The 15,360-nt window shown below is 42.1% G+C and overlaps 2 protein-coding genes across 5 annotated transcripts in view; one reads left to right on the top strand and one right to left on the bottom strand.

Annotated features, from left to right (window-relative positions):
- Nucleotides 1-240: 240 nt before the first annotated feature.
- Polr3f (RNA polymerase III subunit F) lies at nt 241-14,383 on the bottom strand. The gene is made up of 9 exons (XM_006984470.4): nt 13,988-14,383; nt 12,829-12,946; nt 9,238-9,305; nt 8,324-8,391; nt 7,359-7,471; nt 6,024-6,167; nt 5,514-5,621; nt 4,235-4,426; nt 241-2,993 (listed from the first exon to the last, which is right to left on the bottom strand). The coding sequence occupies exons 1-9, from the start codon at nt 14,047-14,049 to the stop codon at nt 2,916-2,918; spliced, it is 951 nt and encodes a 316-aa protein (XP_006984532.1). The 5' UTR covers nt 14,050-14,383; the 3' UTR covers nt 241-2,915.
- The window catches only part of Dzank1 (double zinc ribbon and ankyrin repeat domains 1), a 50,525-nt gene continuing 49,504 nt past the window's right edge, over nt 14,340-15,360 (top strand). For 2 of the 4 annotated variants that reach the window (XM_006984468.4, XM_042276385.2), the window contains exon 1: nt 14,340-14,636. The gene's annotated coding sequence lies outside the window, so the exon portion shown is untranslated. The remainder of the gene's footprint in view (nt 14,637-15,360) is intronic. The other 2 variants (XM_076570771.1, XM_042276386.2) reach the window with 2 other exon arrangements.

Below are 15,360 nucleotides of genomic sequence, written 5' to 3'. Positions count from 1 at the left end.
CATACCTCTAACCCAGCAGGAGGGAGGTAGAGGCGGGATTGAGTTCAAGATCCTGTCTTACTGGAGCACACTGCTGCAGGGCACATATTCTGTATCCGTCCTTCACCTGCCATATAGTAAATCTGCCACCACTTCTTCCCTTCACTGTTGAGCTGATGGTTGGGCCAGGGCCCTCATACCAAGCGTGTGCTCCATCATGGAATTGAACTGTTTGACCCTTTGCTTAATCACCATCAAAACCCTTATATAAAACATTTATTGACAAACTGGAAGTTTCATGTAAGAATTCACATAACGATTCATTAAAAACCATTAAAAGTACTTAGGATGTCAAATTTTATTTTGTTTTCAAGATAGGGTTTCTCTGTGTATCCCTTGCCATCCTGGAAATTGCTCTGTAGGATCAGGCTGGCCTCAAACTCAGAGATCCGCCTGCACCTACCTCTGCCTCCCCAGTGCTGGGATTAAAGGTGTGTACCATTTCCAGCGGTGTGTTTTTTTATGGATCACTTTTAAACAGGGTCCTCAACAGACTTAAGTCAGGTGAAGAAAATACCTAATACTAAGTGGGAAAGACCAAAGTCATCTGCAGTTTGACTTTGTGGCATCATGATTTTAGAGGCCCACAATTTCTTTTGAAGACAGCTTATCTCTGTAGGCAAATTCATTTTATTTATAGCACAGTTGTTACATTTTTAAAATATATTTATCCCTCAGTTAATACTCAGAGTAAATAATATGCTACAAGCAAAAACTATGCTATGAGGAAACCCTTTTTAAGTGTCTCCTTATTCTGGTGAGGCAAGGAACACTTCTAGCCACTGACTGCAAATTTAAAACTTAGTATCTAATTATCAAGACAATACAAAGCCAGGCATGCCTGCTAAATTCCTGTAATTCCAGCACTTGGGAGGCTAACACTGGACACCATGAGTTCAAGGCCAGCCTAGACCATAACCAGTGTGGGCCAAAGACTCTTCTCAAAAAAAAAAAAAAAAAAAGACATAATACAGAGCATATTAAAAAAACAAACAAACAAAGCCCTACTCTTTCTCCCTTTTGTAACTCCCCTACATATCTAGTTTTCCAGTAAAATAAAACTAGTGCTTATTTGATAAGCCAGGCAGATCCAGGAAGAGTAAACATTTCTACTTTTTTGTTTTTTTGTTTTTTTTTTTGCCATGGGAGCCCCCACTAGAGGTAGAGGAGAAACCTGCATTTTATATATAATTTAGCACTTAAAAAAAGCTGGTGTCATTAAATGCTTATTCAATAGAGCTGCTCATAGAATTCATCTGATAAAAATGATGACTTTATTGGTCCCATTTATCTCAAGGTAACTCTAATAATGCTGTTCACTTAGAACACAGCCAAATAGTGGGAGAGCTCAGCCCCAAAGAAGAGTGGAGTGTGAAGCCTTTCAGTTGGTTCATGCTTTTGGCTTGCATAAAGAAACTTGGAAGACATACAGTAAACTGGGCATAGTAGAGGCAGCCTTTAATCTCAGCACTCGGGAGGCAAAGGCAGGTAGATCTGTGAGTTCAAGGCCTGCCAGCCTAGTCTACAAAGTTCCAGGACAGCCAGGACCACACAGAAAAACCCTTGGAAGGAGGGAGAGGGAGGAAGAGAGAGAGAGAAAGAGAAAAAGAGACAGACAGACACAGACTGAGAGAAAGAGACAGAGAGAACCAGCTAGTTTTAGTTTTAATTTAGTTGAAAGATTAGATACTATCTCTTCTATCTGCTTTAAGAGAACACTGTAGATCAGTGGTTCCCAACCTCCCTAATGCTGTGACCCTTTAATACAATTCCTCATGTTGTGGGGAACCTCAACCATAAAATTATTTTTGTTGCTACTTCAAAACTGTAATTTTGCTACTGTTATGAACTGTAATGTAAATATCTGTTTTCTGAAGATCTCAGACGACCCCTTGAAAGGACTGTTCAATCCCCAAAGGGGCTGCAACCCACCACAGGTTGAGAACTGCAGCTAATGGTTTATCAAGAAAATACATCTAATTATCATGATTCTAAGCTGGGAAGTGCAGTGGGCTGGTAGATTTACTGTCTCACAAGGGCCTGCTTCCGTATTCTTTTCCCTGTGCTCTTGCATGATAGAGGGCCAACGGAACACTTTGGGTCTCTCCTATACAGGCCCTAATTCTACTCATGAGGACTCTACACTCACGATCTGTCACTTTCCAAAGGTTCTACTTATCACATTCCACATAGGGATTAGACTACAAAATCTGAATTTGATGCTGGTGGCAGAGGGTCATACTATAGGCATAAAGTAAGAATCTGGAAAAAATTCCGGCAAACGGTACAATTAAGCCATCCAAGAAATTTACAGCCCTAACAATGAAGGACTTGTGAGATTATCCCCTTTAGGATGGAGACATGTCCTGGACAACAGCATGTGGGAGCGAAGTCAGTGTGGCAGCGTACTCCTCTGGAAGAGTACTGAGGAGAAGAGGAACCAACTGTGGGAAAGGGATGTTCCTGCCTGTACCACCTCCAATTTCTTCTCAATGAAACCCAAGAAACACAAACAGAAATGGTGGTAATAAGCCTGATGATGAGTGTCAATGAAGACCTGAAGAAGTAATTTAAGTGTGATCTTCATGCTCTAGCTGTTATCCAGTACTTGTCAATGGAAGTTTGCTGGCTTCTTTTTCCTTGGTCTTCCAGAGCTTCAAGGTATTTTACTTACTGCAGAAGAGACTTCCCTATTCAACTTTATTAAACTTCACCTGCTTTGTGTTCTGTCTTCATAAATAAATATGTTTTCATAGCAGCAAGTCAGTATCCATCATTGAGAAGCATGCTTGCAAGGAAATTTGATGTTCCATCATGAATTATTTGCTCTCCAAGTAATTCATTTGCCAAATGTAAGTCAAATTCACAGCTCTCTATTAAAATTCGAGCCATTCTGTCATGTAAATACAATTAGATGGTGAAATCTCACCACCTTCATGGCAGTCATCAAAAACCTTAAAAAGAAACACACATAAAAAGTTTATATTCAAATTGAAGTTTTAAAATACCCCACTGATTTAAAGCAGTATTAAAAGAAAACACTCTTTGAAAGAGATTAGGACTATATTTAAGAGCACACTGTAACAGTGTCTACTCTGTGATCATAGTTAACTATAAGCTTTTTATTTTTAGCTAGTTTTTGTTTGATTTTTAAGACAGAGTCTCAATATGTAGCCCCAGCTGTCCTAGAACTTGGTATGTAGAACAGGCAGGCCTGAAACTCACAGAGATCTGCTTGCCTCTGTCTCCCAAGTGCTAGGATTAAAGGTGTGCACCATCCTGCCAGGCTTGGAGGCCAATTAACACAGCATAAAGGTGACCTCATCCACATGCCAACTGGGCACAGGCTTTCAGCAGGTGCACAGGAGTGAAGGAAGTGAGTCCTATACTTATGGACAACTTAATTTGCACTAAATTGAAGGATGTTTCTTGTTCAGCTCTCTTCGAAGGGTGCTAAATAGAATTTCCAGGATGTTGGCTTTTGTCTAGAAGTTGAAACTGGGTCACAGAGAGCTTAGGGGTACAGACAAGGATTATCATAATGATAAGGCAGAGTAGCAGCCCAAGAATATAAATGCCACAAGGATAAGAAGTGCTTTTTGCTCTCTATAGCCTCAGGATGTCCAGCACAGTGTTCATAAACCACCTAGGAATGAATGAGTGAAAGTGCTAAGGCACTCTGGGAAAACATTATCTCCAAATTTATTCTAAGTGATATTTTCTGCTTAGGTCTAAGTTTTTCTGGGGGGAGGGTACTAGGGGTTCAAATCTGGGCTGAGAGGCCCTGTGTATACTAAGCATGTGTTCTGCCACCGAATTACACTTAGCCTAAGTTCCCTCACTCTCTAGAAGAAATAATGCCAATAGCACCAAGGACACAGAAGGATTAGAATAAATTTGGCTCATGGTAGCTTCTCAACAAATTTCACTTCCCTCCCTACAGAGGAGAAATAGTTAGTCCCGATAAAAATGTACCCATTTCAGGGTCAAGAACTGAAGGGCATGTCTCTACCCTGAATGTTCCAAGAAATAATGTAAGACCTATTCATTAATGATCTGTCCATCAAGAATCTGTGGCGGTTTGAATAGCTCACGTGACACTTGTTGGTGAGAAGCCTGGTGTGCCTCTTGTTTTTTTATGTGACATTTGCACACAGTGGTGATAAAAGTAGAAAGTGAAGCAGCTTTTACTTACGGGGCAGAGGCCACAGGGTGCCCGGACTAAGCCTGTAGGTGGGAGGATTGGGTTGACTGCTCTGTACAGTTTCATGTGTCCATCTACACTGCCAACAGTGCCTTCCTTTGCAGCAATGATAGTCATCTCCACTTTCCCATCATAAATGAGTGTGTTCAGGATTGTTTCAATGTCCTCCATGGACAACTCTACCTAGAAAGGAGGTACGTTAGAAAGCATGCATAAAGGACAAAGAAACGTCCTTTCAGGAAGGTACTACAAACAGCAGTCACAGTGAGGCGGAGAAGCCGTGTTCTGGGGACGAGTACAGGAAGGCACAAAGAGAGCAAGTAACAGTCTACATCAGTACAAACCACTGAAATGCTAAGGACAGAAGTCTAACTTCATGCTGAGCCTCACACTGACTGATGGCCTCATCATTCTTAAAAAACAAAACAAACCCTCAAAAGCCTTATGAGGTAAGATTCTTTCTGACAAGAATTTGATGGAATTCGGGGAGGGGTGGGGACAAGATGATACAACAACAAAACCACTGAAAAGGCTCAGTGGTAGAAAATTTACTTAGTATGAGCCCTGGGTTCAATCCCTAGCATCACACAAAATCAAAACAACAAAGAGCCTACTGAAAACCAAAAACCCACAAAGAAGAAATCTCCCTCCCCAAGAATTTGATGGAGATTTATTTATTATTTATTTATTCTGAAAGACAGGTTTCTCTGAGTAGTCTTGGCTGTCCTGGAACTTATGCCTGGAACTCAGAGATCCACCTGCCTCTGCCTCCCAATTGATGGAGAATCTTAAAATGTCTTGAAGCAGAGAGACACTTGAGCCATGAAATAATTCTAGTTCCTAGTTTTTTATCAGTGAGAAATCTGGGGACCAGGAAGTAAAAATGACTTGTGCAAATGCCACTTTGGCTTCTTTGCTGATCATGAAAACCATCAGTGTCCTTATGTAAAGGTCTTCAAAGGGTGCTGATGATACCATTTACATTTCATTAAGTAAGAGAGTATTAATAAATGACACTAATGTTGTGGCAACTGTCACACAATCAAGAACTTATCAGGACAATTTGACTTTGGGTGGTGAACGGCGCTGCCAGGACTGTGTTCAGCCAGAGTCAGACCACCAGGAGGGCCTCTGCCTACTTTAGGACAGTGCTTTTCCAAAGTGGGTTCAGCAGAATGTGTACTGAGATGGGGCTGGGTCAAATACACTAAGCCACAGCCTTGTGAGGAAGACTACACCTTATACGACAGTGTAGAAAGTAAGTTCTGACCTTACTGATGCCCAACTCACAGATGTACTTCCACACTTCATGTGATGAAGCAAATGAGCTGTTTCTTTGAATCATTGGATTCTGTTTACTGTCTCTTGCTGTTTCTGCCTGTAAGGTTAGAACAAGAGACTCAAACAAGAATGCATGTTAGGGCTTTCTGAAGTTAACACATGTGCCACACAATCAGCAGCACATTGTTTAACAAAAATTCCCAATTTTAGGATTTTCAATCTTATAAAATACGATATATAAGAGTAAATCTCCAAAAAAAAAAAAAAAAAGCCGGGCGGTGGTGGTGCACGCCTTTAATCCCAGCACTCGGGAGGCAGAGCCAGGTGGATCTCTGTGAGTTCGAGGCCAGCCTGGACTACCAAGTGAGTCCCAGGAAAGGCGCAAAGCTACACAGAGAAACCCTGTCTCGAAAAACCAAAAAAAAAAAAAAAAAAAAAGAGTAAATCTTTCATGAAGCAGCTTTTTAAAGGGCTTGTGATGTTTCCTTAATGAACTCACCTTGGTTTGTAGGAATTTGAAACACTGTTGGTTAAGCACCTCAACAAATTCAGATTCAAAATCCTGGTCACTGTACCACGCTCCACCAGTCACAGATCGGTCTGGCTGCAGGTTATAGAGCATATAAACCTTCTTTTTGGAGGCCTAGGAAAGAATGTACACAGATCATTCGTTTATAACCTTTTCCCGAAACTAAACTTGCAAACTAAAGTTTGTATGTTAGAACACTTTTAGATGTGCAGATTGCTGCAAAGGTAGCAGAGTTACAGAACTGGGACAGGCATTTATTTAAGTGAGGGCCATCTTTGGGGGAGTGGACAGTGCCTGTAACCCGAATCAGAACTAGACTGAAGCTGGCACTGCCCACGGTTCTCTATGTACGGTAGGATCAGGAGCCTCACGGGAAGGAAAAGAACACTGCTTCAGCTATGGAGTGATAGTTCAGCATTTTCCTTTGTCTTTAGTTTTAGAGACACCATTCATTTCTACAAGGACTGAGGTTAGCCCCTATTCCTACAAGCCCTGGTGGTATGATTTCTAAAATTCTGCCACATTTAGTTGTTTTTTAAATTAAAAAAAATCATTTACTAAATGTGTGTGGGTATTTGTGTATATCTGTGCCTGTTACCCACAAAGGCTAGAAGAGGGTATCAGATCCCCTGGAATTGGAGTTGCAGATGGTTGTGAGCCACCGTGTAAGTGCTAGGAATCAAACCTGAGTCCTCTGGAGGAGCAGCCAGTGCTTTTATCTGTTGAGCCATGCCTGGTCTACAGAGCGAGTTCCAGGACAGGCTCCAAAGCTACACAGAGAAACTCTGTCTCAAAAAACCAACCAACCAAACAAACAAACAAAAAAAGATCACGCCATGTCTTTACAATAGGTCATCTTTTTATCACTGAATATTCCAGATAGAGAGAAAAAAAAAAAAAAGAAAAGAGAAAAGAAAACCACAAACATGGTGTAGAGACACAGGACTTGGTTTCTTTCTTTGACTTGGTTATTAAATATAATTCATGCCCAGAGCAGTAGCTGCCATGGCCCAATCAATAGACACTTGCTGAGTAAGATAACGTGAGTTATCTCACACAACACGAAAACTAGGAAACTACTCAGGGCTCCAGACTTCCTTACTGCAGAATATAGCACAAAGTTCGGCACAGGCGAGACACCAAGAGGGCAGCAGGCCAGTTTCAGGTCAGCCCGACAGGAACCCAATTTGTAGTCCTTTTAAAACATTTGTCTTAAATTCAGTCTTTAGACTGAAAGGCTGAAAACAGAGGGGAAGAGTTTATTCAAGTGACTATGCAGGGAAACCCAGAAGGCCAACTACTCACTGCTACAGACTTCACTGCTTTGATAAGCTTCTTGCTTTCCAAATTCTTGAGAATTTTGTTGATCTCCGTTAATGGCAAGTTACTTTTGTATCGAATATCTCTGCTCCATATTCCTGTAAGATAGTAGGAAAGCTGACAGCACATCCTTTAACACAACGTTTTATAACTGTTCTCAGAAACTTAAGAGCCTGACGACAAAAAGAGAAAAAAAAAAAAAAGATGAAACAAAAGTACAAGTCACTAACCAGGTGTAGGTTTTCTATTCTAACTGGAGATCTCTTGGAATCTCAGTGTGTTTTTTGTTCTTTGACCGGGCCTCACTATGCAGCCCTGGCTGGCCTGGAACTTGCTGCACAGATCAGGCTGGCCATGAACTCAGAGATCCACCTGCCTCTGCCTCCCGAGTCCTAGGATAAAGGGGTGCCTCATCACCTAGTGGGACATCTTCTAAAAAATAGATAACAAGAACCCTTTTTGTAATGGAAAGAAAAACATGAATGCTGTTGAATTAACTTACATTCTATCTCTCATCCAATCTTTTACCTAATCTCAATTGTCAGACAGTTTCACCTAAGACTGTAAAAGTGTAAAAAAGGAACTTAAAGTTAGATTGGGGTTATCTGCCATCTCCAACCAACAAAAAACAACATTCTATTCTGTAAAACAGAAAAAAAAAATAAGGCTGTGGTTCTTACATTTACTAAATACCCGTTGTGGGAAGTCATCAGTTTTCTTTCAAAGAAAGAAAGTTGTACATGCAGAACAAGAATTTGTAGAAAACATATGTGCTTAGCTGCATGTGACAGGGCATGCCAGCAATCCCACCACTTAGGAAGATGAGGCAAGAAGGTAATATGAAAGCCTGGTCTACATAGTGGGATCCTCTCTTTAAAAATAAAATAAATAGAACAAGAAAAACACTTTAAGTCTAGACCTAGACAATGCATCATCCTTCACATGCTCACCTTTATTCCCTGCATCCTCTATGATTTGGTAGACTAGTTTTTCTTGGTTATCGGACCCCTTCATTTTACTGCAGGGAATAAAGGAGAATTAAAAAAAATGTGGGCTGTGTTATCATCTGCAAAACTACTGAAGTTAATCAGCAGACAAAGCTACCACACTGACTTATTTAGCAAAAGAAGGGCTTACCTTAAAAAGAATGAAGATAGAGCTGTGTGTACTAACATGAAAAGATGTCCAAAGTACAATAAGTTGAAAAAAAAAAGTTACAAAACAGTATGGATAGCATGATCTAGTTTTGTGGTGTTTTTTTTTTTTTTTTTTTAAAAAAGAGAGATAATATATAAATATATAATCACCTATGAATACCTATGAATATTTAAATCTATCTAGAAGAAATTACCAAGAATAGTTACTCTGGGAAATGGGAACACAGGACAGAGAGCAGGGATGGTATGAGTTTACATCAGTTTTGTTTTCTTATTTTGAGGCAGGGTCTTTTGAAGTATAGCCTAAACCATCTTCCCCTCATGATCCTTCTGCCTCTGGCCCCCAAGTGTCAGGATTCTAGGTGTGCACCACCATACTTTGCTACATTATGTATAGACAGACAGACAGACACACACACACACACACACAACACTGACACACATTAATATATATATTGTGTACACACACACACACACACACACACACACACACACAAATTTATTTCAGACAGTCTCACATAGCTCAGGCTGGCCCTGAACTTGCTGTGTAGCTAAGGATGGCATTAAACTTTCTGCCCTACTTCCCAAGTCCTGAGATATGGGTGTGTGCCACAATATCTGTTACTGTGTTAGCTTTTTTTCTAATACATACATTATTTTTATAATAATCAAAATTTCTTAAAATTAAAAAATAGGTGCTTACTTACCCAGCATTCTGAGAGTCCTTTATTCTATATAAAAGGCCTGTATTACTCCTTAAAAGATCCAACTGACCCTAAAGTGTTTTAAAATAAGAAACTGTAATCAATCACTCTGGAAATATATCAATTCTGATTGTAAGTGTTAATACATTTTTAAATGTGTCTATTACACAGACTAAACTATTCTGCCTCTCCCATTTGTCAGTTCTTCATCTGAGACCAAGGATTTTGCCTACACATCACAAACAAGGTATTTCGAGTTGGAGATACTAACAATGCACCAAATGCTACCTTGGCTTGGTTATTTGGCCAGGGCATAAACAACATTTTAATGTATCTTTTTTTTGTTTGTTTGTTTGTTTTGGTTGTGGTTTTTCAAAACAGGGTTTCTCTGTGTAACAGTCCTGGCTGTCCTGGAACTTGCTTTGTAGACAAAGCTTGCCTTGAACTCACTGAGACCCTTCCGCCTCTGCCTCCCAAGTGCTGGGATTAAAGGCGTGCACCACTGCCTGGCATACATGGGTATTTTGCAGCATGTATATCTGTGAGTCATGTGTATACAATGCCCATGGAGGCCAGAGAAGGGCACTGGATCCCTGCAACTGGAGTTAGAGCCAGGTGTGAGCCATCATGTATATGGGCAGTGGGAATCAAACTCAAGTCCTCTGTAAGAGCAGCAAGTGCTTTTAACCCTGAAAGCTGAAGAGATGGCTCAGCAGTTAAGAGCACTTGCTGCTCACTGGGGTTCAGTTCTCAGCACCCACACAGTAGCTTACAACAGCATGTGACTTCAGTTCCAGGGAATCCAGTGCCCTGTTCTAGCCTTTGTGGGTAGCAGGCATGCATGCAGTGCACAGACAATACATAGAGGCAAAACACACACATTAAATAAAAATAAATCTTTTTTTTAAAAGCTTTTTTAGGATAATTTATAAAAATCCATACTGAAATTCAAGTAAGTCCAAATTATATAAAATACGAATAAATATAATTAAAATATAATTCATATTAATAAAAATTCAGTCCAGATAAAGTATAAACACGAATCTTCAACAGCACACTAAAAGTTAAACTATAGAGTTATTAGTGACATTTACTAAAATGTACAATTTTAACTCTGTGATAGAATTAGGCAGAAAGGTCAGCCAATGAACAAAAGGCCTTTAGTGTTGGTATTTTATATAATGAAGCAAAGTAAGATAAAGCATATTCTACCATGCTTCTTAACCTCCTTGGGTCTGGTCTGTCATCTGGAGAATCCAGATGTGTGCACCACTGGACTTGCAGCAGTTATAGGAAACTATAACCAAGAGGGGGCCTTACTGTGTGTTAAGACTGTAAAACATGTTTACATACTATACAAACTGCAACACCCAACCTCCTCCCCCAATTCGCCAAATAGCAAAATGAGATCACAAAACTCAATTCAGAAGTTTCCTTCTGTCATTTATTCAACCTATTCTAGTCGCTTACTAAACACCTGTACTGTACCATTGTTAAGATAGCTGCTTAAGGTGACAATTTGCTGATAAAATTATAGGACTGAGAATTGAACACAGAACATCATGCAAGCTAGGTGAGTGTTCTACCACTGACCTACACTCCCAGGCCAAAACAAATTCTAAAAAGGAAGCACAAAAATGACTGCTGCAGAGTATTATTTCAAGGTGTGTTACTTTTGTTTATGTTGCATTTGTTTAACTCTGTGAAGCTGTGTTACTGTGCCTGTGTAAAACACCTGATGGTCTAATAAAGAACTGGCCAATAACAAAGCAGGAGAAAGGATAGGCAGGACTGGCAGACAAAGAGAAGAAACAGAAGGAGAAATCTGAGAGAAAGAGAAAAGAGCCAGAGAAGGAGGAGGACTCTAGGGGTCAGCCACTGAGCTACACAGCCAGCCATGGAGTAAGAGTAAGATCTACAGAAGAGAACGAGAAGAGCACAGAGGCACACGGTAGATGGGAAAATTTAAGGAAAGCTGGCAAGAGGAAGCCAAGCTAAGGCCGGGCATTCATAATTAAGAAAAGGCCTCCGTGTGTGATTTATTTGGGAGCTGGGTGGCGGGCCCCCAAAAGAGAAAAGAGCACAAACAAACAACAGATGACTTCAACACTATTTGGTTGGCAGTAAGAGTGAAACAAGGGTGAATGCACACTCAGAGAAATGACTGTGGCCAACCTGGGGACTCCAGGTAGCTTCCTGGAGACAGCAGCAGAGCTGAGTCCTGAAGGACAAGGAGTCATTCTACACAGGAAAAGGAAGCCCAGAAATCTCCAACACTTCTTTTTCCTTGGGTGGAAATAGAAGTCACTAGCCCACTGCTTGTTTTTTTACTAATAAAATTTCATTAGAAAAAGCCATACCCATCTGTTTACACATCACTGTTCGTGGCTCATGGCTGCTCCTTGTTAAGATGACAAGTGATACAGTTGTGACAAACCAGATAGGTCACAAAGGATATTTTATTTACCAGTTCATAGAGGAAGTTTGCCAAATTCCCATCCCAAAAGGTGAAGGCAAAGGCTTAACAAGAGCTTCCTCTATCCCTAAAGTCTCCTGATCTAGAGCCTTTAGATGTAAGCCAAGGCTGGAAGTTCCAAAGTTTAAGGACTCCTTTAACTAACTGCTAATAACACAAAACTGAAACGCCGTAAGGAAAGAGAATCCAAGGGCTTGAGAAAGGAGAGCAACACAAGCAGATTTAAAGCACAGTTGGGGCAGTACTTGGTGGGGTATTTTTCCAAAGTTGGAGGAGGACAGGCATTGGGCTCCAGGTTCTTGGGCTTCTGCACTGTCTCTGGAAGCTGAGGCTGCACTTCTTCCTGCTCTTGAAAAGCTCAGAGTGACACTGTGATACTCAATGAATAGGCTATGTGATAACCCACAGAAAACCCACAGTGGAAATAGTTTATAGGGAATGGCTAGCAGCAGAAAGCAAAAGAAGGTGAAAACAGACTACACCCATGTATGTTTTTGTATCAATTAAGTTAATAACACAGTTATAACAGAATTGCACATAGTTTCTTCATCTTGTCAAATGGCACATAATTATTTTTCTCCTTCAATTCAGACAGTCTAACCTTTTCCCTGGCTTAGAATCAAGTCACAGTTTTAGGCTTTACAATTAGTGTACTGCTTCACTAAAAAGAGGTTTATCATGCATTAGTTCATGTGATTATGGTGGGTGAGAATATTGTAATCTACCTCCTGCAAGCGAGAGCCTCAAGAAGGCCAGTAGCACAGATCAATGACATAGATGTGATGCATTAGCCTTAGAGATTGAGAGTCAATGTGTAGCTGGAATCTGAAGGCCTAAGAACAAAGAGTGGTGAAGACAGAAGATTGGTACTGGAACTCAAAGTAGGTCTGGAGTAAATTCCCCTGTCCTCCATCTATGTGTTCTACTTAGGCTGATACTAGATTGGATGATACCAACTCACTTTCTATTCTCAGCTCAGCAATTCAAATACTAACATATTCCAAAACATCCCAGAAACAGCATATAGCCAGATATCTATGAATCTCACCTCATGTGACAGAAAGCAATGGAACTCATAATATACAACAAATTACATGAATTAGTTGAATTCACCTTACCATGGACAACAGTCTATTGATGGCCACTGCTCGTTGCTGGGCTTCTATGTGAGGCATTTCATTTTGAATTACTTGATCTGTGATTCCATGAGGGAACTGGTGGCATAATTCTATAATTCTAGGAATAAAGGTATTAGACGTTGGGATTCTCTGCTCTGGTCTCACTCCCCCATTCCAAACCCCCCCCTCAGAAATCCAAGGGTTGGATCCCCCCCCCCCCCCGAAATGCTCAAGAACACATCTACAGGGTTTTTAAGATTGGTCCCTAGACCTGCCACGTGATTCCTCTCCTGATATTCCCCCAGGATCACCCCCAGGTACTTTGCTCATTAAACCTGCACTTTTAATTTGGCCTGATCTGATTTACTGTATCAGTGGAGAAACCCAATATCGGGGTATTGAAACCTTCCATTAATGATTTATGTTTGCTTGTTTCAAAAGGCAAATAAGGGAGGGCGATACATTATAGTTAGATATTAAAGCTGAAACCTCAGTGCTATCAATGGAAATAAGTACAACAAAGTGAAGCCATTGGGTCTGTCGGCTGAAGGCAAATGTGGAATATGGGGGCAGGGGTGTGATATGGTGATTCACAACTGGAGTCTGTTTGCAAAATTATCTCTTCCAAACAAATTCAAATATCGTCTTTGGAGTAATAAACTTATTATCCACAACCGTTGAGAAAGTTGCTGTCTTTTACCTACGTTATAACCTAAAAATATCTGTTCGCTCTGGAGGAGTATTCGCTTTAAGGCACTCACTGAACCTATTTGGCTCAATGATGCTTTGTAATCAACAAATAGAACCCTGAGTTGGCCCGAACGTTCTCTTCCTTTGGCCACCGAGCAACCCTAAAATTGAACATGAATTCGAACATGCCCGCGTACTACGGGGAAAATGCAGGTCTCTTTTCAGGCACTGGCCACTGTCGGGTTCCAAGTGTGTCCTCACTACTATAAGAGAATTCTGGCGAAGCCAGTTACATAAGGTTCCAAGCTGTCACGATGCTCGTCCTAGTCGGGAGGGGGGCGCCAGAACCTAGCGATTCGGCTCCTGCGTGCTCACCCAGCCTGCTCCGGCCACTCCCCAGGACTGCGAGAGAAGGGGTCCGGCTGCCCAGCTGACTGCTCCCCCCGGGTCGGGAACCTAGCTGCATTACCTGTTTTCTATTTCTACCGGATCCGCGTCCGGCGGCTGCACCTTCACCTTCACCTCAGCCATTAGGGCGGTTTCCGAGACCAGAGAAAAAGTCGTCCCGGGGAGCGCGCTGCAAGTCCCGGGACCGGGACCGGCACAGGCGCGCGCCGGGCGGGAGAGGGTCCTTCTTTGTCCGGTCGCGCCGGCCTTCCTCGTCGGGTAGGCTTGGGGCGTCCGTGCTGCGCCTGATCCGCTCTGCTCAGCCGTGTCGCCACAGAGTCTCCTTTCTGCTGTCCCGAATTTCAGTGCCTGTCGGACTAAAGGCTCGGTTCCCCGTACGCTGAGTAGGGGCCCACCCTTTCACGCCCTTCCAGCCGCTGAGAAGGCATATTCTTGGACGCCTACAGCAAAGCCCCTCAGACAGAGCTGGGGGCGGGTACCAGACAGTCTGGGCAGCCGGAGACAAGGGCGGGGCTCGTTGCTAGGCAGTCGATTTCCCTGCCAATCATCTGCTCCTCTCCCGGTGGGCGGGGCGCGAGCCGCAGCGTCTGTGGTAACCCAAGCTGCAGCGGAGGTGCAGTCGTGAGGCGTGAGAGACTAGACACCCACCCGGTTGACGGCGGCTAAGGTGCGTCGGGGGTCCTTATCTCTGTCCTTGAGGCTGGAGAAGGGTGAGTAAGAGGGTCTCGCGCATTCGGTCGGGAGGGATCCAGGCGTTTCTAACTGCGTAGCAAGGACGGGGGCTCGACGCGGCTCCGGGTCCTGGTCTGGGCAGCGAGGAGATGGTCCAGGTGAAGGATGTTGGGGGATGCTGGTGGCATGACACTGACAGCAGGCTGCAGTTTGGACCTAGCGAATCAGCCTCCTCCATCTCCTTCGCGTGAGATGCGTTGACCACCCCAGCCTTCCAAGGGCAGCTAATAGCTAACCGTGAGCAAATAAACTGTGTTTATTTAGATTCTAGTTTTCGGCTATCTTTATTTTAATTGCCTTTCACTCGAAAGGAAATGTGGATATAGGCAAATCCCTCTACCCCCAGCCTCATTTCCTAAGGTTGAAATACCCGTAGCTTTTATTTTTTGGCCGCCAAGCTGGAAATTCATCTTTTAAATCTAATTATCCCATTTTCCAGAACAAGGTATGTCAAAACGCAAAGATGTTCAGAGCAACGTTATCAGAATTCCAATTACCAATCTCAAAAAAAAAAAAAAAAGCCTCACCATCGAACAACAAGTTACATGAAAAACTGTAAATAAAAATGAGGGTGAAAATGTTGATTATAAAAGTAGGATGAATATGTAACATTATAATTGAATGATTATTTAGCCATAATTGAAACAGTGATGCAAGGTGTAAATGCTGTGCCAAGATGGCTCCTCTCAACCTCAGAGAAAA

The sequence above is a fragment of the Peromyscus maniculatus genome, chromosome 4, assembly GCF_049852395.1.
Source record: "Peromyscus maniculatus bairdii isolate BWxNUB_F1_BW_parent chromosome 4, HU_Pman_BW_mat_3.1, whole genome shotgun sequence".
NCBI classification, from domain to species: domain Eukaryota; kingdom Metazoa; phylum Chordata; class Mammalia; order Rodentia; family Cricetidae; genus Peromyscus; species Peromyscus maniculatus.
The sequence above is the reverse complement of the archived record's forward strand: the minus strand, read 5'-3'. Positions and strand labels throughout refer to the sequence as shown.